The 20753-nt window shown below is 39.9% G+C and overlaps 2 protein-coding genes across 4 annotated transcripts in view; one reads left to right on the plus strand and one right to left on the minus strand.

The window, feature by feature from the left end:
- Window positions 1–285: 285 nt before the first annotated feature.
- trappc5 (trafficking protein particle complex 5) lies at window positions 286–18103 on the minus strand. The gene is made up of 7 exons (XM_022232032.2): window positions 17745–18103; window positions 16214–16302; window positions 15660–15786; window positions 14850–14907; window positions 14429–14488; window positions 1473–1537; window positions 286–1284 (listed from the first exon to the last, which is right to left on the minus strand). The coding sequence occupies exons 1-7, from the start codon at window positions 17811–17813 to the stop codon at window positions 1186–1188; spliced, it is 567 nt and encodes a 188-aa protein (XP_022087724.1). The 5' UTR covers window positions 17814–18103; the 3' UTR covers window positions 286–1185.
- The window catches only part of LOC110977693 (A disintegrin and metalloproteinase with thrombospondin motifs 6-like), a 79728-nt gene continuing 65358 nt past the window's right edge, over window positions 6384–20753 (plus strand). The window contains exons 1-2 of one of the 3 annotated variants that reach the window (XM_022232025.2): window positions 6411–6534; window positions 16809–16874. The gene's annotated coding sequence lies outside the window, so the exon portion shown is untranslated. Of the gene's footprint in view, window positions 6535–16808; window positions 16875–20753 lie in introns of all 3 variants that reach the window. The other 2 variants (XM_022232024.2, XM_022232030.2) reach the window with 2 other exon arrangements.

A 20753-nucleotide genomic window follows, 5' to 3' on the forward strand; every position in this document is an offset into this window, starting at 1 on the left:
GTGAACCTGTTCCGAGAACAGTGTTCTTGGGTCATGTTCCCGCCGTTATTAGAGCGACAACGCGAAACCTGTGTCAAGAACAGGCCGCCCGAACTCGACCAAAGATTACAAGACAGAGGGCGCTGTTAATGTTTGCAGGATTTGGCCAATTTACCGGCCTGCACCCCGTTAGGGAAAACAAACGCAAGGTCGTGAAAGAGGGCGCAGTTGCAAAATAGAGAAGTTTGCACATGCTCTTCAATGAATAACTTCAACTAAACATAGATACAATATAACTAACAGAAATTTCAGGTTAAACATGCATTTCAACATTTTATTTACAACAATTTCCGTGAATGAGAAGATTAATGAAAATGGGTCATTTTATTATAGAGATTTTGACAGTGCAAATTCCCCTTACTACGTAAAGAATGGAATAAGTATTTCAAACAAAATCAACAAAGGGATCCAGATCAGGAGATTGAGAAATCAGTGTAGATTTCCTGGACTACTATCAATAAAAATTCACATAAGAAATTTACACAATAAAGAAGAACATGATTAAATGTGGATGGACAGCTCCTAACCATGGCCATGTTCACAGGTTCTTGTTAACAATGTTCAGTGGTAAAGATACTTTAAAAAATTGGGATAATTTCCATTTGGGATGAGATAAATTTCCACTTTCCACAAGCAAGCTTTTCAAAGATGTCTGCAACAAACATTCTGTACCACACATTCACTATATCTGTACACACGTTCATATATATATATACATGTATATACACAGAACACATACATGTACATTCAAACTACAGAATGGGGCTGGTTAAGAGCAAGAGCGCCCTCATGCAGCTTCAATTATTCACAATAACACAGAAGTAGACTGGTCATGAACAAGTTTCTGACTGACCAATCAAAGATGACAGAACGTTTGCTGATCCCAATATGTCAGAGCATTCTACATTATGCCAGCTTTCTGTTAATTTCTATTTGGTGTTCCAACAACAACATTTTGCATGAAATACTTTTGGGGAAAGTATTGATCACAGTACAACGTATACACGTACAGGCTTCAATTTGCCAACCATATCAAAGAAGAGTAAAGATTGAGAAACTTTCTTTAAATGGATAAGAACCATGATTCCTGTTCTAACAATCTACAGAGCCTGGATGACCATGAAGTCTTACTGCTTGCACTATGTGCTATCGTTGATCCAATGCCTTGTCCCTGGCAAGGACTGAGTCTTCAAACTTGATCATGTATGTCGTTCCTTTGTGCCAATGTGCTGTTACTTTTGCAGGCTGGAAAGAATTTTTTCAACAGGGTACTGATAAATGTTCAACAAATGTTCTTGCAGAAAAATTGGCCTCTTAAATTATGATTTTCAGTGGATGTGGCATAAATAATTTATAAATGAACACTACTGAAGTTTGGAAAACGTGATATGAATCAGTTTCTCTCGTTTGAGAAAAAAGAAAGGATGACTTACAAAGTTGCATCCTGTGAGAATGGCTTCCACAATCCCTGCAGTAAATGCTGCACAGTTCAAACTACCTGTAATGAGAAAAAAAGAGAGGAAAAGAGACTGGTATGAAGTTTAACTTATAAGATCTTAAAAAGCAATTCCTAAACAAATTGAAGCTGATCGTAACACCAAACGGAATCATTTTTAGATCCACTGGCGACATATTTTAAAGCTAAAAAAGTGAAGGAATTCAAACAAATGCCAAAACTACAGGCGGAAAACATGTGCATGTGCATGTAGTTTGATTCAGAATTCTGGACATCAGAACAAGAGACAGTAATTGTGTGGATGAATATTCAACCTTTATTCAACCTAAAAAGGCCTTACTTTCACAGTTTGGGCATGAGAATTTTATTCCCCTTTGAAAAAGCTGAATAAAATATGTTTCACAGAATAAAAACTATGACGGTACATGTATGATAAAACCAATTACTATATAAACGACTTCTTGCTTCGACAAGTAGGCACTGAAATGTCATCCCATGGTTGAGGGGTTCAGTGACCGATATTTAATAATCCAATAGATCCATTAAGAATATGGCAGTAACAACTGAAGATTTCACCTGCTGTGATTTATTAGCATAGCATGCAGCAGCGGTAAGCCAGGTTAAATGGGAATGTCAGCCACAAGACAGATGGGATGATCAATCAGACAAGTTCTTAGTATTTAACCACTCTAGGCCAAATTCAGGTCACTGGGTAGAATTCCTACACAGAAAAACGGGGTAAGACATACCAATGGGCCTGGTGTGTCAGAGCAATGTCTTACTAGGAAGCACGAGTCACATAGATTGGTCACACAGCAGACATAATACATAACCCTGATAATATCTATATGATTTTGCATAAAATCATCCCTGCAAACTCTAAACTTTAAAAATGGAGTGAAATTTTAAAATACCATAAACGTTTTAGCAGACATAGTTCTTGCCTGAAAATTGCCTTTTTACGGGCTACAATTAATTTTTCCAAAGACACCAAAGGACAGTGACCAAAATTCCCTGTTAATTAAAGGCAATTTGACCAGTATTAAAATTCAGAAAACAAATTCATTCATTTTCATGCAATAACCACTAGAGTACTAGTATACCAAATGTCTTTATGTGTTTCACTAATGGTCCACTACTGGGCGATTAAATTCATCACTGCAAATCAGTACTTGAAAAATTTACTTCCACTGCTGGTTTCATTTGCCATTTCACCAAACCACAATATCATAATATTTGTCTGACCCTGGTCAGACACTGCCATCCTGAGCTTAAGTGATACTTCCTGACTGATGGATTGAGCAACCATTGCCAAGGGTTGGTCAATTACAATCTGGCAAGCCAGCCTGTCAACAATTCTCCTACACCCTGCCCCTACCTCAAACCCATCCCATTTACCAGAACAGTACTGTTACTTCTACCCACACATAGCAATGAAACAGAGAAGAGTTTTAAGAATCATTATCAAAGTTACCAACATTTTTCACCTTCAGGGGGTGGGGAGGATAGGGGGATAGTATAGTTGAGAATGAACCACATGCACAGGAAAGCCAGAACTTGACAAGTGACAATAACCAAAGACGTTCCTTACTTGGAAAAAGGACTTGGCAATATTTGCCCAACTTCACTATGGGGAAGTGGTTAAAAGGAAATCTTGTTAGCTGGTTTTACTTGATGAGTAACCTGAATCAGATCCAAATCCACTGGCAGGTCAGGCAGTTAATTCTTCATGGATTCAACACACAGCCCTGTCACAATTACTGTGAGCGGGGGTCTGACCAAATGTACAATCAGACTTGGGAATTCCTTCTGGAGTTAGCCAGACTCCATTTTGCATTCTAATCTACAGTAAATCATACTTAATTCTTGCTTTGGGATTTTCTAACTTGTTTGAAACGGCAAACAAAAGTTCTCTAGCCCTCCCAAATTAGTCTGACATATTTATACAAAAACCAATAACCATTCAGTGCAAAATTAAAAAAAACCAGGCATTAATAAAGCCAGTCCACAGATATGGGTACAACAAGCCATTTTTGATTGTCCTTCCCACCCAGGTTTTGCAGGAGTGCTGTTTTCCTCACTCACACAGCGAGCCCTCTACAGTTACAAATGAAAGACGGCTCAGTTAACTATCAGCGGCCATAATAGGTTCATAATGACCAGGAAAAGATTAGACCATTCCATTTTGATGCACTTCTTTTATTTCAAGCGGTTGGAAAATACACTCAAAAATAAAACATAAAAGAAGCAAATCCTCCCTTAAAATTTAAGATGCTACGGCAGAAAGTCCTTCTCTGATGACAAAAGTGAAACAAGAAAATCACTGGTAAGGGGGGGGGGCAAATTCTCATCATATGGACCTATAAAACTCAGCAGGGGTATTATCAGGCCCAGGGAAGACAGGAAGACACAACAAATGGGGCCCTATTGTCACCCCTCAAACCCCTCTAGCTTTAACTTACCAAGCAGAAGAAATTGTTCGACAGATAATGCTACAGTACTAGGCCAAACAATCCAGCTGTGTTTTTCCCACCACAATGCCTTTTCAGTGTCTGACCCTGCCAAACTGTGAGAATTGTCAGGTTAGGGGATCTTTTATCTGATTACAGACTTTGGACCAGCTAGGAAGAGGTTCTTTCCCAATTATTCCACCAAAGGATAATGAAGATTTATGTTGAAATCTGTTGGAAGATTCAACACCTTTAAAGAATCTCCAATTTGTGTAACAGTCACACTCGTACCACCAGACAGAAAACTATCATGGCAAGATGATTTTCTTTCCCCTTACGAAATTCTACTTATGAATACCACAACTTTTGAGAGAATTACCCATTTGGTTTGGTATGTGTTGATGAACTGAACTGTAATGCTAAAAGATCTATATAATACATGAGGATAAGGAAAGAACGTGCCATTGGATACTGCATGATGCTAGATTCAAGGCTACCAAGCCCCCAGCAAAATAAGTGTATCAAAATACAACCAAAACATCACAGATTTCTACGGATTCCAAACAGTCTGAGTAATCCTTTCATCTCATTATTGAAAAGGAATAAGGTATGCTGTGGGAAATCTGAATCAGCAATACCAACTTTCTTATGTAATATTCAGTTTGTAAGTGACGTCACTTCAGTTTAAACAATGCCCACGACACATAGAGTTAGATGGGACCAAAAGTTGAAGCACAGCTTTAGTGTCAGTGGTACATGCAACGTGTGACAAAGTGACAAGTTTACCAACTGGATATGAATTACATGTACATGTATGAATATTGCCATAATACTTGATGTGTGCTACATAGGTTGTACTGTTTTGTTGGTCTGCAAAATATTACCTAAATACTTTGGCTTCCCCTTCCAAAAAAATACAGCTTCAGACAGCACAAATTCCTAAACCATTCAATATCTCCTAATTTTGAGGATACCCTTTCTATCGAGTTGTTTCGTGGATGAAGTGCACATCGAATACCCAGCATGGATGGCTACCTACTGCTTAGTCCTTATCAGAAAACAAGGGTTTGTCTGTGTACATACAGGTACCACAAAACACTGATCCATTCCACAACAATGCGAACACGTTCAATAAACGCCGCCTTGCCTGTGGCATATTTTTGTTGTCTTTTCAACCCTCCCACAAAAAAAAGAAAGAAAAGCCAGAGACACAATGCTAGAAGTGATAGAAAGAAGACTGTTTTCACAAAAACGGCATTGTTGTCCAAGTCTTGAAAATTCACTACCTATCAGGGCCCATCAGAATTACGCAGACAAGAAAAGACTGCTTGTCTCTTAGTAAACTTCACGGTCTTTTAAGCACAAGAGAAGGAAAAAAAGCACTAGACTAGAAAAGACAGCCAATTCTTGCAATATATCATAACATGGTCGAATTGCCAACCAATGCCATTTTGAACAAAGACCAGTGATTGGTAAGTGAAGCGATGCTAGTCAGCAGTAAATTACCAACTTTAAGCATCTAGAGACAGATTGAGCAGATGAACACAATGCCTTCCCTCTCCATTCAAAACTCTGAAAAGGAAAAAGAGACGGGGGAAAGAAACAGAAAGAGAGAGAAAACACTGCTGATGTTTCATTTGTTGACAAACGATTTCAAAGGTTGGAAGTTAATTCCTAATGAAACAAAGTACTTCTGGAAATGTTGAATCTTGCTGCAACTTCTGTTTGACAAAAAAGTGAGGATGGGGGATGAGGGGGAAGACTTAATTGTAGCTAGGCAAAAGTTCCTTGTTGTCATTTGTGTTGCTAAGAGATGAATTGAACTTTTGAAAGAAGGCACTGTCAGAGATGGACCCAATTTGTTGATATGAATAAATCTCTTTTCATTGAATATTCAGTCTTTGAAATCGGTACTCTTAGTATGATTTGGGGTTTTGTGGGGCAGTTGAAGGCATTTTATTTCATGAAAGTTGAATGCCATTATGGTACATTGAAGATGTTGATTCTGCTAGGTGGCAATCATAGATGAGGCAAAAAAAAAGAAGAGTTTCATCATGGTTTTTCTCTTGTTCTTAACACCAACTCGCTAGATACAAAACCAGTGACTTTGCATTCCTTTCTAGCATGTGAATCTTTGCACTTTTTCAACTTGGCTACCTGAGTTTCACTAATATGACACTACCATTTAGATACCAGCAAACATTGTCCCTCACATAATCTGACCTAAAAACCCTCACACGAAAGAACTTGACGTCATTCAACCTGACAAAACCATCCAAAATGCAAGCACGAGTACAATGGGACAATGCATGAATGTACACCTACTTTATTTGAAAGCGGGGCAACCTTACGTTAAAGATACTGTACTATTGGGGCTTCTTTCGTCACAAACTGTGCTTTGTTGAGTCACAGTATTAGCAAGAGAAAGAAATCAGGGACCATTCAAGCCTGGTCTGAGGAATTCATAAAAGGTGCTAGGTTTAAGTTGAAGCAGCAAATACAACTTACACACACTTTGACTACAGCAGCAACTATCCCTAAAGTCATGGACAAGCGTCTACGATGGTCAAGATTGCTCACTTAATTTTGGTATGTATTGAGTTGAGTATTATACTGGTCAAGCTGGACAGTTCCTATTATGCAGGTTTTATCCTTTACAATCTTTAACAGTTTTTGTTACATTCCCCCGCCCCGCCTTGCAGACATACTTTTATAGTCCCGCCCTTCCTTTGTACCTTACATTTATGACTCCGAAGCAGATTCAAAGCAAAATCAAGAATGAAATGGATTGTTTTACAAAGCTTGGACAGAGTTTGGAAAACAACAAACTACGGTTCTCCCTGTGCATTCTTTGCTCAGAAACTTCTGGGAGCCTCCTATGCCAAATACCGTGCAGAAATTGGGTCGAATCGGTAGATGAACAAAACTGGAAAGTGACAGCCAATGCAAAGAACCAGTCTCAAAACCGCTGAAAAAAATACTGCAAAACTGGGTGATAAAGTTTGATGGGTTCAGAAGTGTTCGGGATGAAATTTCTGTTTGTAATACTTCACATTAAAACTGGTGCACTCTACATGTACTGTGCATTAGGGTACCTTAATTCTTGTAAACATTTTGTTGACATTTCACTGAACATGTTCCACATGCATCACATGTGTTTACATCCGGCAAAACGTAAAGTGATGGACGACACTGTCAAGATGTAATGAAAAACACATTGAAAGAAGCCTTTTGTCATATGGACAGAAGGGATGAGAAAGACAGGTACAAATACTGTGGGAACAACCTGCTAGGCAGGGATGTCATCCAGTAAACCAGCTTAGGGCAGCACAGGATGGCACGTACACAAACAGTTCTAAGAAAAGAATCACATGTAGCTTAAACAAAAACCGTCTTAAATCGGAGAAAAATCCAACACCTGGGTTTGCCGTTTTTTAGGGACTTTGGGCTGTAGAGCTCTGATGCCTTCCTCAACTGACTTTTTTCCCCACTTTTTGATTAAAGAACAACACAGGCTGCGTCCTTGCTTTACAGTATGTCTTAATATGTCACAACAAACATAAGTGGCACAGATGAGAGCTGCACTTCTCAAATATGCACATTATCAAACAGCAGAATCCACAACCGACCAAACCAACGTTCAAATTTATAAATTCTGACTCCATTTATTACATTTATAAGATGAAGAGAATTCTGAGCTGTATTCAACTAACTGTAAACCACCTTAACAACCATGCTATCTAGTAAGCAGTCGGAAAAAATACCTGTCTGATTCTGGAAGTGGTCTTAATGCACAGCTTCCCTAACAGCCATGAACAAGTTACCAGGCAAACCTGACCCAACTTCCTCAAATTCTAATCTGAATATCTTTACTTTCCCCCTTGAATTGAACAACTAGAATTCTGCTTGCACAGTTGTGGAGATTTACTACATGTATGTACAAATAGTACAGCCTTGAACTCTTGGACATCCTGAATTACCTCCTCCCTGGTTGTGACACACCCCTTTCTGGTAACCTTCCCAGTAACAGCAGCCCATGACTAATTTCAGGCTGTTTAGATGATGACAGACAAAGTGTCAGATGTATGCAATTTCAGTCAAGGTTTTTTTAATTATCAAAGCAGGCAGTCAGTCATTTTGCATATGCGGCTAGCATTACTTTGTTCCTACCACCCATTCTCGCCATCTCCCTCTAAATATTTGAAAATTTTACATCCTTACCATCTCAAACTCATAAACTGTACGTCCCTGGTTAACCTAAATAACCACTTCATCATTTCTACCCTCTTCTACCAAAGAAAAAAAAAGTTCACCAATGCCTCAATTTGCCTCGTACTAAAGCAATCTATGACAGGTGAACACAACATCACTCTGCAAAGACAGGTAACATCAGTTCTGCCTTAGTGGTCACTTTTCAAGCACCCACAGACTCTCTGGAAGGATTTTGGGTGGTCCTGTCATCTGGACTTCTGAGTGAGAAAAGGATATGAATGGCCAAATGGACCACAGTGATCACTCACAATAACTGGGAGGAAAAAAGACAATGGCTAGATCACAACAATGATCCGGAAATCTTGGCAATGCTGTACTGTCCCTGGGCTTCCCTGCTGAAACACCCAAGATGGCCACCTTGACTGAACAGACAGGCACTTTTACTTTCATATTTAGGAGTTTCAATCACCACAGAGAGTGTATATTTCAACAGCGTCATGGAGACTGTTGTTATAGAAACCACAGAACTCAAATTCCAAACAGGAAGCTCATGTTTTAGCTATATTTAGCTGATAGGAACTACAGCCAATTTTATCCAGCCTGTTGCTAACCTAAGTCTGTGCTATCAGGAACGCATAGGCATCTGAAAACATTGGTTTCATAATTGCAACTGCAGCATGTGATATGTAGCATTGTGTAGAAAGCAGGGACTATTCCTACATGAATATATCCACAACCTACCACCGGTGCACCCTACCTGAAAAAGACTACTCATCACATTGAAAAAGACTAATCTCAACATGAGTCACCTTCAACAAGGACATCAAAAACTCTCTTTTTTAGAAGACTGCACATGGTTAATAAAAATATGAACAAGCCATCAGTAATTTGCAGAAAATGGAGTGCATTCCTTGTCTTGTCATTAGTTATGGAAATTATCATAGTACAAGTCTGTTCAACACACTTGCTGAGGTACACACACATTCATCTCAGCGTAAAACCAGTTCCCAATGAAAGTGACGGGCATAACTAGCTCATGGCTCCATGTACTTTGCTCTTGACCAGTTTTCAACTTCAGTTTTCTCTGTTACAAAGCAGTTTCTCTCTCTTAATAAAAACCATCATTGACATTTCACTTTTTATCAATTTACATGTACATCAGGAATGGAAATCTTACATCAAATATTTCTAATTGATACGTAGTTAGCCTGTGTATACCTCAAAAATATCCCTAAAACCTCTCCCTGCCATTGAAAGCTTTGAAGCATCAAGCTTGAACCACCCCATTGAAAGAACCCTGAAGTTCTGAGACTACAATTATCCTTTGTCTCCATACTTCTGAATCTTGCCTTGGTTATGTTCTGGGTTGGTAGCTGGAGATGAGAATAAATGCCCAACTCTAGGCCAAGTAACTCCTAATCAGCCCTTGAGCTCGTATTTTATTCTAAGTTGCTAGTCCAGACCTGGTTGCGATGGTAATTGCATAATATTTGGAGGCACCTTGATGTAAGTCAGACTAACCCTTGCCCTAAATGGCTCCTGAACCGTCCAATCCTTTTCAGAACTACCACAGCATTGACCAATTATAACTACCCCCTCCCCTTCCTCATAGAATCAACCACTGTGGCTTAAAGAGAGCCCCATTGATGTCATTTGGTTAAGTAATTGGTCAGAATATTGTCCCCAAGAAGCCAAGAACTGACTGAATACAACAGCCACTGCGGGTGGGCTGGCGCGTCGGCCACCACATTGGCTGAGATGAATGGACCCACACTTTTCATCAACCAGGGCTGCTTTACTGACAACTAAATGATTCCTGCGTCATGAGATAGAGTGAACTGGAAAAAAAAAGCTAAAATCTGCCCCATCGGATCCTGTCTATTGTGTCCATACCAAACATTTGCTGCCATCTGTTTTATCACAGCAGGTACAAACAATCCATATTCCCTTCAAGTGTAACAGAGTCAAGCTTCTTCAACAAACAAAAGGGCAGACAGATACTTACTTGCATGTCTTTCTAGACATACTTTGGTGAAATCTGTGGTCAGCAAAATTTGCCTAATTTTGTTTCGCAGGTTTTTGGCACTTTTACTCCATGTTCCCTAAGGTGTGTGTACAGACATATTGAAATTGGACGATTTAGCTCTGTTAGAGTTTTTACAATGGCTGGTTTGATACACAAAGAAACATCTCCCTACTTTGGTTTTATTCACGGGGCTCTTTAAATGAGAGATTCCTCTGGTTACTTTGTGCCTCTTGGAAAAGTGTGTGTATTGTGCTCCAGTTGAATTTCAAGTCAGGCAGGCTAAGGAAGGTTCCTTCAAAAAGTTGAGCAAGTTGGGAATAGGCATGGGAATTTTCAAGCAACACACTGATAGCTCCTTTGTCAAAAATGAGTCATACATTTACTGAAATGCAATTCCCACAACTTCTGTGATGAGTGCACCCTCAGCACTGCATGTGTAGTTGTTTCTTTTGAATACAAGGAATGTCACATTTCTGTCTGACTTCTCTCACTTTCTTAGTTGCAAGGTGTCACTACGTTATTCTCAGGTTTGCTGGGTCTCTTTATAGCACAGTCCATTAAGCAATCGGCACAGCAAAGAGAGACAGCTAAATCCTTTGTAAACAAATCTTTCTTGCAGCCTGAGAAGTCAGCACGCAGTTAAACAATGCCGAGAAAAGGGCAGTGTTTCTCTTGGAGTAGTGATAGCATTCTTCCTGAATGCAGTATAGAGCAATATGACGAAGTATCAACAGGTCTTAAGTACCCCGGCATTGTGGACTTGTTGCTGATTACAAACTGAGCAAGCTTTGTTCTCTGTCAGAGCAATGTCTAGGGATTCCTTGACAAACAAACCTCCCAGTGTTGCCAGAACTGTGTCAACCATTCCTCCAATTTCACAAAGACAAAAGCATTGCCAACTATCTCATGGCACAATGCTTTATTTCCAATTACCTTGGATGAAGGAAAGCATCGGTCTAGAGAAAGCAATACACGTCATAGAAAGCAATAATTCATAAAGTCAAATCATTACGTCACAGGAAAGAAAAATGTTCTTGTAAAGCATACTAACACTTTCCCATATAAGGCATGAAAAGAAAGAGAAAGGACCGTGCACAATGCCAAGCCTTGGATAAACAAGATACTGGCAAATTAACCCACCACTCAAGAAGATTGGTCAATAGCTCCCAGGTAAAACTCAGCAAGGAAACAAAGTCAGCAATGAAAGGAAGACATAGAGCCAATATCCTGGGTGTGAAGAAAGCAATGGAGAGACACAAAAAGCCAAGGACATCACAGATAGGGTGGGGATTTAGCAAGACAACAAACCCTTCAAATCCTTCCTCTGTACTCCCCCAAGAAAGAAAACCTCTTCCTTTGTCACCCTGCCATCTCCTTTATTTCGGTAAAAATTGAAGTGTTACGAACAGGGAAAGATGCTGGGTCTTTCTTTCCGATATTCAAAACAGTCAGGCAGGTTTTTTGGACCATACAGCAGCATTCTTAGAGGAGAGGGAAGGATATGGTTTAGAGGAAGTTCTACTCTTCAGAATATTACTGACTCTGTCAGCATGGACTTACATACTTTCATCCTGAACTCCTGATCATGTGGTTGTACATTGTTCACAACCAATGCAGGCTATCAATGGAGTCTGCTGCTTTTTAGTTTCCATTACTCAAAGTCATTCTACATCCAGTAGGCCCTGTACTGGTTCATCAAGACCACCAGTTTCTACCATTGTCATGGTGACAGCCCTGAGGTAGTTACTAGAAATGTGTATCTTTTCCTACCCTCGCCCCCCAAAAAGGAAAAATATGCAGGTCATTGCATTTCTAGTTTAAGCATGGTATTTGTCCACAACCAGGAAACTGAGATATACATATGTATGTGAACTGCTTCACAAAATAAAACTAGATACTTCCAAATTGGCCAAAATCCAACTAAATGCTTAAAAATCCAAGCTGGCCCCCATTCTGTGTTACCATTCATTGTCAAATGTAAACTTCATAAACACAATCCATTTACATGTATATCTCGTTATATTCGTATTGCCATCATGTTGCTATCATCAACTGAAACAGCACCTGCCAGGCGCATTACTTCAAGTATACCAGCCATGGCAAAAGATCTATGCTGGAAAGCAAACTTCCATTTTGTCAGAGGAATTTAAGCTCATGACAAATCCATTGATATGAGGAAGGACCTCATCCCTGAGAATGGGTATCTGCTGTTTGACAAGAGGGAAAGAGGAGGGGACAAAGATAAATAAAAGTGGGTGGTCCTATGACAGCGTGACTGGGCCGATAACCCTACCAAGGTGAAGACATGAATAGTGAAATCCACTGGGGTAAGTGCACCAGCATTCAGTCAGGCAGCCAATTAAGTTGCCTAATCCATTCAGTATTCAGTGGCAAGGAGTGATAATTGGCAATACGTTTTAGTCAGACAATGGTAGGAGTCTATTGCTCTGCATTACTGAGGGTACCAGTCACTGCTGGTGAACCAGCAAGCAACAATGAGTAACCTTGCCATTGGGGTGGGCAACCAGGGAAAAACCGCATCACCTGATGGTATTTCTTGCATCAGAATACTTAGAAAGATCTTTTAAGTTTATACACTCCTTAATCTAAGTCACTTTATGCAGTTCGTGGACTGCATAAATAGAGGTTACTGACACTCAGACACTGCAGTAACATCCCCGTCCAACTGCTTGCCTACAAGCCATTGTGGGTATTTTCCAAAAAGAAAAAACTTTTGAGCAAAAAGAGCTCCAAAGCATCTCTTATTCAAAACGAGAAGTATGAAAGTATGAGAGCCCCTTGCCATAAATGTTGTTCCACAAAAAGTTATCTACTTCACAAATCTTGTCATGCATGACCCGTCAAAGGAAATTATAGGAGTACATGTAACTACAATTGGAAAAAATCTGTCCCCCAAATTTTCTCGTTTCAGCTTTTTCAGGACATTTGGTAATCTATTTAAATGCTTTATACAAATCGATCTTGACATAGTCAACTCTGTGTAGAGCAAACTCTCTGAACAAACCGGGTTTCACCATTCATCAAGAACCACAAATATTTTATGCTTGGCTGCCTTGCCGGGAGCTCTGTAACTTCAGCGAAACAGCGTTTTCTTTCACAAGCATTTTTGGCATTTTTCCAGGGAAAATTCTAACAAGGTAGACCTTCTCATGCAGGAAATCCGGGTCAGTCCAAAATTTTGAAAGTCTGGATGGCATCCTATTTGAAAATGGGGTTTTTCCATTTCACAGATTCTTTTAATTTTTTCCACAACAGATAAAGAATTGTTAAATAACGAACCACTACGGATACTGATCCATCGATTTCATGCCAATGCGGAACAGTGAAAGAAAAAAATACAAGTACATCCTTATACAAGTACACGCAAGTATTTTTTTAAAAATTTTCTGCCCACATAAATTGTATTGTCAGTGCTTTTTTTTTTTTAAACCACTGCCATGAAGACCACCGTTTCTCATATCCAGTGTGTCACAGTGAGGGTTCCCTAATGGCGGTCTAGTTACACAGTGCAGTGACATCATGCCTGGCACACTGCAGTTTTACCCACTGAATCATGAGTTGCATTAATCTTGAATCACACAACTTGCAACAGTCTCCGATGCCAAAAAAACCCATTGGGTCAGACCCAAAATTAGAGCCACAAGACTTGGAGAGATTGCACCAACTCTTATACTGTCATGGTCATTGCTCAGTTAAGACAGAAGATATTGTACCAACTCTTATACTGTCATGGTCATTGCTCAGTTAAGACAGAAGATATTGTACCAACTCTTATACTGTCATGGTCATTGCTCAGTTAAGACAGAAGATATTGTACCAACTCTTATACTGTCATGGTCATTGCTCAGTTAAGACAGAAGATATTGTAGCAACTCTTATACTGTCATGGTCATTGCTCAGTTATGACAGAAGAGAATGTACTAACTCTTACACTGTCATGGTCATTGCTCAGTTATGACGGAAATTTGTGAGGTTGACAGATTCTTTTACTGTAATTACATGAAGACCACAATGAAGTAATGCCAAACCACACTTTGCCCCATGGCATTCCTACCACTCTTTTTTCATAAAGGGGGCCTATCATGATGCAAAAGACTATCAAATTATGAAAGTACGGCTGATATCCTTTTAAATTTGTATTTTTCTGACAAGTAATCTGCTTACTAACAAGATTATACAAATATCAAAGCCTACAATGACAAAGTATTAACTGGTGACCTTTACCTTTATCTTTGGGGACAGAGATAAAACGATTAACTAGAGACTCCTTCTCAATGATATAATCTGAATACATTTAGGTCAAGAAAAATGTGGTGATCCTGACAAAATTCAGAGGAAAGAATTTCAAAATGTCTAGGAGAAAAGAATTTAGTGCTTTTCAAGTTTTTTTACTGTCACATAAAAAGGTCATAAAAAGGAATTCATTTTATAGTACTTTTGCACTGTCCAGAAGACTACTTCCTGTCCGGCAGATTTTATGAGCTTTTATTGTCCCTGTGATCAGTAGTTTTAACCTGTTATTCAGACACTTTCAAGTACAATTCCACATCACACTGAAATAATGGGCAAAGAAACAAAGCCTTCCAGTTTCTTATTACATAACTATCCTTTAAACATAACCAAAACACAATTCTTAAAAGGATACATGTTCTTTCATCATCATTTGCATGTTCTAACTTGTCAGCCTCTCTCCCAAAAAGAACCTGCAAAGAAATAAAAAAACACAATAAAGATGCTCATCACTCTTCCAAGAGACAAATTCTACAACAAGCACTAGGAAAAATAAGAGAGGGTTCCATGAGTTCTTCGCTAACAAGCTCAGATCTTTTTCTAGGGGTTTTGTCACAACAAACCTTGACATAAAGTTGATCATACCTCATGCACATTTAGAAATTTCCCTTATTCAATTCGAAGTGTCACAATAAGTTTTGTCATTCTTAACTGAAAGTGTTCTGATTACATGTTCTAGGGAAAGAATTCCATATTCCGATGCCAAACGTTTTCCCTGCAGTGACCTAGGTATTTGCCATCTGAAAACAATATAATGTCCTAAAAAGTTAATTTTACCAGTGAAAATGTTTAGGTTTTCATTTCATAATTTGTCAAACCAGTCTCATTTGGGTTTGAGCACAGAGCATTATTCATTTCCCTGCTGTTTGAACTATTCATCTTGAACGTTTGATATCACCATCAACCAGTACTATCCACCCCAAGCTGAAGAGCACCCTCTATCATTGAAAAGAAAGACAGGTGGTTACAAGCAGGTTCTTGCATGGGTTCTGCGTGTACGCAAAGACTATACATGCCAGAGTAAATTAATCATGCATACTCAGCGTGCTCTGCATCAAACACGCATATACTTGTGAGCCTCATGGTGTGCGCGCCTATGCAGTGAGTACCACCAAAAAACCCTCTTTTGTTCCGCCCGGAGCAGATTGTCGGTAGTTTTGCGCACCTTCCAGACGTTTGATTTAATGAAGAGAAGAATATTCAGTAGTTTGGTTTCTCTCTTGAGTCCTTTCTCTCTGATGAAAAGGAGGTCTAGAATCCGGACTCCAACATGTTGGCCCATCTCAGACAACCTTGGTACAAAAACACACCAAATGGACCAGGTTTCAACTGAGAAATAGATCGGGGTTAAATATTATGACTACAAATTTATTAGAACTACTGAAGATATTGCCAGAAGACTGCTTCCGAAATACACATCATACAAAACACCATATTCCTTTCCATTTTATGCATGCCAAATGCATGCATACTGCAAGTGAATTTTAACTTTTAACAAAACAAAATTGTAATTAACATAACAAGCAAATTCTAACATTTTTTGTATTATTTTAAAACAGAAGGCTGAGAAAATGGCATTTCCAATCACCACAGGCATTGATTTCTGGTTGCATTTGGTTACTCTACAATCATAAAAAGACTTACCTCTGTGGCCATCCAAACACTGGTAACAATTTTTAAATTCACATTCTGCAAGGAATACTTTGAGGCCTTACTTACTTGCTCTGTAGCTCAGGAACTGAACCAACTCTACTCTGACAATACTGCACCATTTCAGAAAACAGCAACGCAAAGGTGCTTATGTTAACCTGCAGAAAAAACATACACAACCACAATGTACTTGTATACAGTCATTTTCCTAACTCCGGACTGTAAATATTATTAATCTGATTGCAACTCAGTTGAACAACAAATTCAAGTGAAATGGTATTAATAGTCTACTTTTTGTGAAGGGATACATCAAACGTTTTTTCCAAACTGAAACTTTTAATCTGGCTCATGCAGGATAATTGAAAGTGCCGATGACACTTCTCCTAGTTATGGATCGGGTGTTAATAAGTTCCAGATCAGGTTAAAACATCTTGCATATAAAAAACTAAAGCAAAAAATTCATGTTTCAGCCAGAACCTAACAAGCAGATTTTATGGCAAAGCATTTAAATTCAGTTTATGAACCAGGATTCTAGTAATTAAAAAAATGCCTTGGATTAGTTACTCTACACAGTAACTAGTAAATGACTTGGATTAAGGACTGGATCCTGAAGGTTAGAAGGTCAGTTAGTTTGACAAAGTGGAATTTGCTTTCCTTATTATAGCAACAGGGTGCCAGAGGTAATAATATCGCAGGTACTACACTGACAACTAAGTGAGCGAGTGGCCCGGTGAGTGGTAGTTTGTAAATCTGACTCCAAGACTTGTCCTTCTGACATAAGTGAACTGTTTGGGGTTTTAAATTTAAATTATCATGTCTATGCCCAGTCTGTGCCTGAATTTCAAACCATTTCAGGCGCACCCCCGAATGATGATTCAATCTGATGAATTCCTTGGTGAAGGACAATGAAATTGCTATAGAATAGCTTGACTTTTGGGGGATTAAGAACATCAAAACAATCAATATGTCAAAAAGGCTTTCTGACAACTTCAGGATTGACCACCTTTTGTCCGGTGATTGGGCAATGCGATACACTATGGGTAAGATGTAATCACACGTATGAAGCCAAACCACGGTGGTTGGGTATGTATTGTGCATGTCTAAAAATGTAATTATCAGACTCGCGCTGCAGCTGTTCATCAGTATTTCAACAGTAAAAACACCACCAACTTGTGAGAACTGTGGTACTGGTAGTCAAGTGGTTACTTGTTACAGCATAATGGTTTGTGATGAGTGGGGTGTGGGTTCGAAGCTTGTGTCGAAATTGTGGACTGGCAGGATTTTTTTTTCCAGGAAAATAAAGCCCGAATGTTACTGGAGCCTAATTTCACATGTGAAGTTTTTATGGTTGGTTGAGCACCATACATCAGTGTACATGTCATACATCGTGCATGGTTGTGAACCGTGGTTTGGCTTCACACGTGTAATTGCATGGGTAGGCCTGCCGTACTACTACTAGTACTAGCGCTAGGCCCAAGTTGTTTTACAACTATTCATCGTCAATTTTAAGACATCTGAATCTATTTCTCCTTGTAAGTATTATTCCCATGTCCTCTTGACAGCGTAGCATCTTCTGATTTTCTTTTTGTTGTATATTTACCTCAGCTTTCCCCTTGCTAAGAGGACGATCGACGACACTACTTTTTTGCTGAAATCTCCGTTCCGCCATGTTTGATTACTTGTCAGGTACTAGGTCTGGTACCCATTCAAACTTTGGTCTCCACCAGAATAATAGACTGGTCTGGTACCATTAAGCAAACCGTGTATATCCTACGGCTGTTTCGTGACGCAAGTAACTTAGAAGCCCTACAGAATTATGAAAGGGCTGACAAGCACCGTGATCTGAATGCTATTACAGTCAATGTTCTTATTTATCTTATTGCCGAGCTTTCGGTAACTGAGTACCTTCGTCAGGGCAAGAAGATTCAGTTCTGAATGAACGCAGAAAAAAATTCCTTTTCATTCCACCTGGATGCAGCGTTTTAAGTTCAAAGATCACGCGCTGCTGCAGTTCCTTACGCTAGCGCTGTACATGTAGCGCAGATGACGCTTGCCGCAGGATATGCAGACGCTTACGTCACTGAGAGTATGCGGCGGCGCGCAAAAGTGCTGCACGACAGTGAGACAGGGTGTTTGTTGGCGCACACTGCGCAACTTGAAGTGTTCCGGTCACCGAGGCGACGCTTCGGCTGCATCCGAGTATCTTGTCTAGAGATAGGTCCAGATCTTCGCTCCATTGGAAATGCGTGAAGACGCGCAGACAACAAAGACCTAGGCGTAGCTCTAGAAGCCTGTTTCAGACACGGCCTTGGTCTCTCCCAAATACACTGTACTACAGTTTGCCACAGCGACGACACGTGATGCAATAAACCAGTGACGGAACGCGCACGCAGCCCATGGAGTCGAGGCTGAGGGGTGCATGGACTGTTTTCCAATACTGAACTTCGACTCCGTCTGAGGCTTTAACTGTTTGACTAGCTGACTTTGAAGCTGTAAGCGTAGTAATTAGTCCAATGGTGCCACAAAACATCAAATAGGATGCAAGAGAGCCAAAAATTACAGTAATCTAATGTAATTCAAATGCTTCAGGCCTACAATCGGGGATTGGTTTTGGGAATGAAGCCTGAGACGGAGCCGAAGTTGAGTATTGGAAAACGGCCATGCCCACGCTTTTGGATTCAGTCGGATGGCGTCTCGGCTACGGTACCCGGTACCCCACCGTTGTTTTTAATAGGAGCTGCCCGTCTGACCTGGGTTTACGGCCGTTTTCCTATACTCAACTTTGTCTCCGTCTCAGGCATTGTGTACGCAACCAATGCCCGTTTGTGGGCCTGAAGTGTTTAAATTAAATGGAAGCACTTTAATGTTTGGCTCTTTTGCATCTCACTCGATGTTTGTGGTACTATCAGACTTGCTATTGCGCTTACAACTTCAAAGTCAGGTAGTAAAATAGTTGAAGCCTGCGACGGAGCTGAAATCGAGTATTGGAAAACGGCCTATCCGTTTACACGGAACCAAGGAACCGGAAGTTAACGCGCAACTTCCGCGATCGTCCAATTGGAGCCTGCAAATCGTGGCGATTCCGCCCTTGTGAAAAAGTCATGTACGCCCATCAACCGGATAGATCGGGATCACAATCAGTGATCCAATATTGGTTCAATGACACCAGAACCCGCCTCATGGATGACGTGAATCAGCCTTGAGGCCACTGATCAAGGTTCAGATCCGTGTAAAACAAACAGGCCTATCGTACTGAATTTTCTTAATACAAGTGTTCTGTTATTTCCGTACTTGCTGGTACAGATTAATTGTCACCATATTGTTGAACCCCAGACCGTTTGACGGAGCTACTCTGTTCCCCTTCTCTGGTCTTGTCCTCGAGCACACAAGATTCTGAATTTCTGTAGGCTGTAGGCCTACATTGTAATCCCTTAATCTAGGCTGCAGATCCCTGGACGCTAACTTATTATCCGTTCACTAATTGAATCGTTCTCTCGTGAGAGTTGGTTTCCAAATTTAGCCCTGCTAACCCACAGTAAAATAGGTGCAGTAAATCTAGCATAATAACGCCAACAAACACCCGTCTAGGAACATAGGGAGAAAAGCCGGAATGAGTTGGCCTGTGCATGACTTGGCGATTATTCGCTAACAGCAATTGATTAAAAACTCTGCTCTGTGATTAAACTTATCGCTTTGTTGTTACTTTTGAGGCTATATAAAGAAAAAAAAAGGATAATGGATCACAGTATCTATCCGGGACCACTGCCAATGGTAGCCTCCTGGAACTTACACATGTATAATCAGTCTTCTGTCACCTTTCTTGAGAATCAGAACAGACTCAAAGATTGGCACACAACAGCTTTAAGTCGTGTTGCTGCGTTAGCGAATAGTTTTTGTGAAATGCAGTTCGACATTAAATCTCATCGCAGATTATTTCTTCAATAAACCAATATTTCACAGTAATAAGGTACATAAAAAGATCGCACGTTTGTCTTAAAAATGTAATCGTATGACTCTCGAAAAGACTTAAGTCTCAAACTTCGGGATATTTTCGAGGAAGCTGCAGGATCAAACACCCGGCCGACCTATGAAATTTTGTCTGTTAGATGCGTTTGGGAATTCGCTTTATAGAAAATTAATTTCACCTTTTCAGTTTCATAGTTATATTGTTTTAATTTCAGTCCCTCTTTGGTACTATCAGGCCTATAATAATCCGATTTCAACATGGTTGTTGGCGGGCAAACCTCTAGGGGTTAAGATTAACTTTGGTGCTACCACTGAACATCAAAATCATTTGCTGCAGATAAAGAAATACCAAGTTCGACGGATGTCTTGCATACATTTTTACCTTTCGTTTCAAGGATTATACATGTATGTATTTAGACCATTGTAAGTAAACCAACAGGTATTCCCATCTTAAAATTTCTCGACGTCCTGATATGTCGAATTTGGAGACCATGCCTATCATTTACAGGTGGGACATCGGACCCCCCCCCGCTTGAAGATATAGGAAATGAGTTCCCGGGGACAGTATAGAAATGAACACACGAATTTCTGCTTCAGTGCCGGTGATTGAATGACTCGAAAGCCGCTCCGGCTTATTCACCGA

This window comes from Acanthaster planci, linkage group LG12 (assembly GCF_054643075.1).
Source record: "Acanthaster planci isolate LZ-2023a linkage group LG12, COTS_SCS, whole genome shotgun sequence".
NCBI classification, from domain to species: domain Eukaryota; kingdom Metazoa; phylum Echinodermata; class Asteroidea; order Valvatida; family Acanthasteridae; genus Acanthaster; species Acanthaster planci.

Bases quoted from the DNA above. Each gene is read 5' to 3' on its own strand.
- trappc5 (XM_022232032.2), bottom strand. From the start codon at position 17,813: ATGGCGGAACGGAGATTTCAGCAAAAAAGTAGTGTCGTCGATCGTCCT. The intron at 15,787-16,213 runs GTAAGTAAGGCC...TTTTGTACCAAG, and splicing joins GTTCCTGAGCTACAGAGCAA to GTTGTCTGAGATGGGCCAAC. The intron at 1,285-1,472 runs GTAAGTCATCCT...AATTCTTTCCAG, and splicing joins TTCTCACAGGATGCAACTTT to CCTGCAAAAGTAACAGCACA.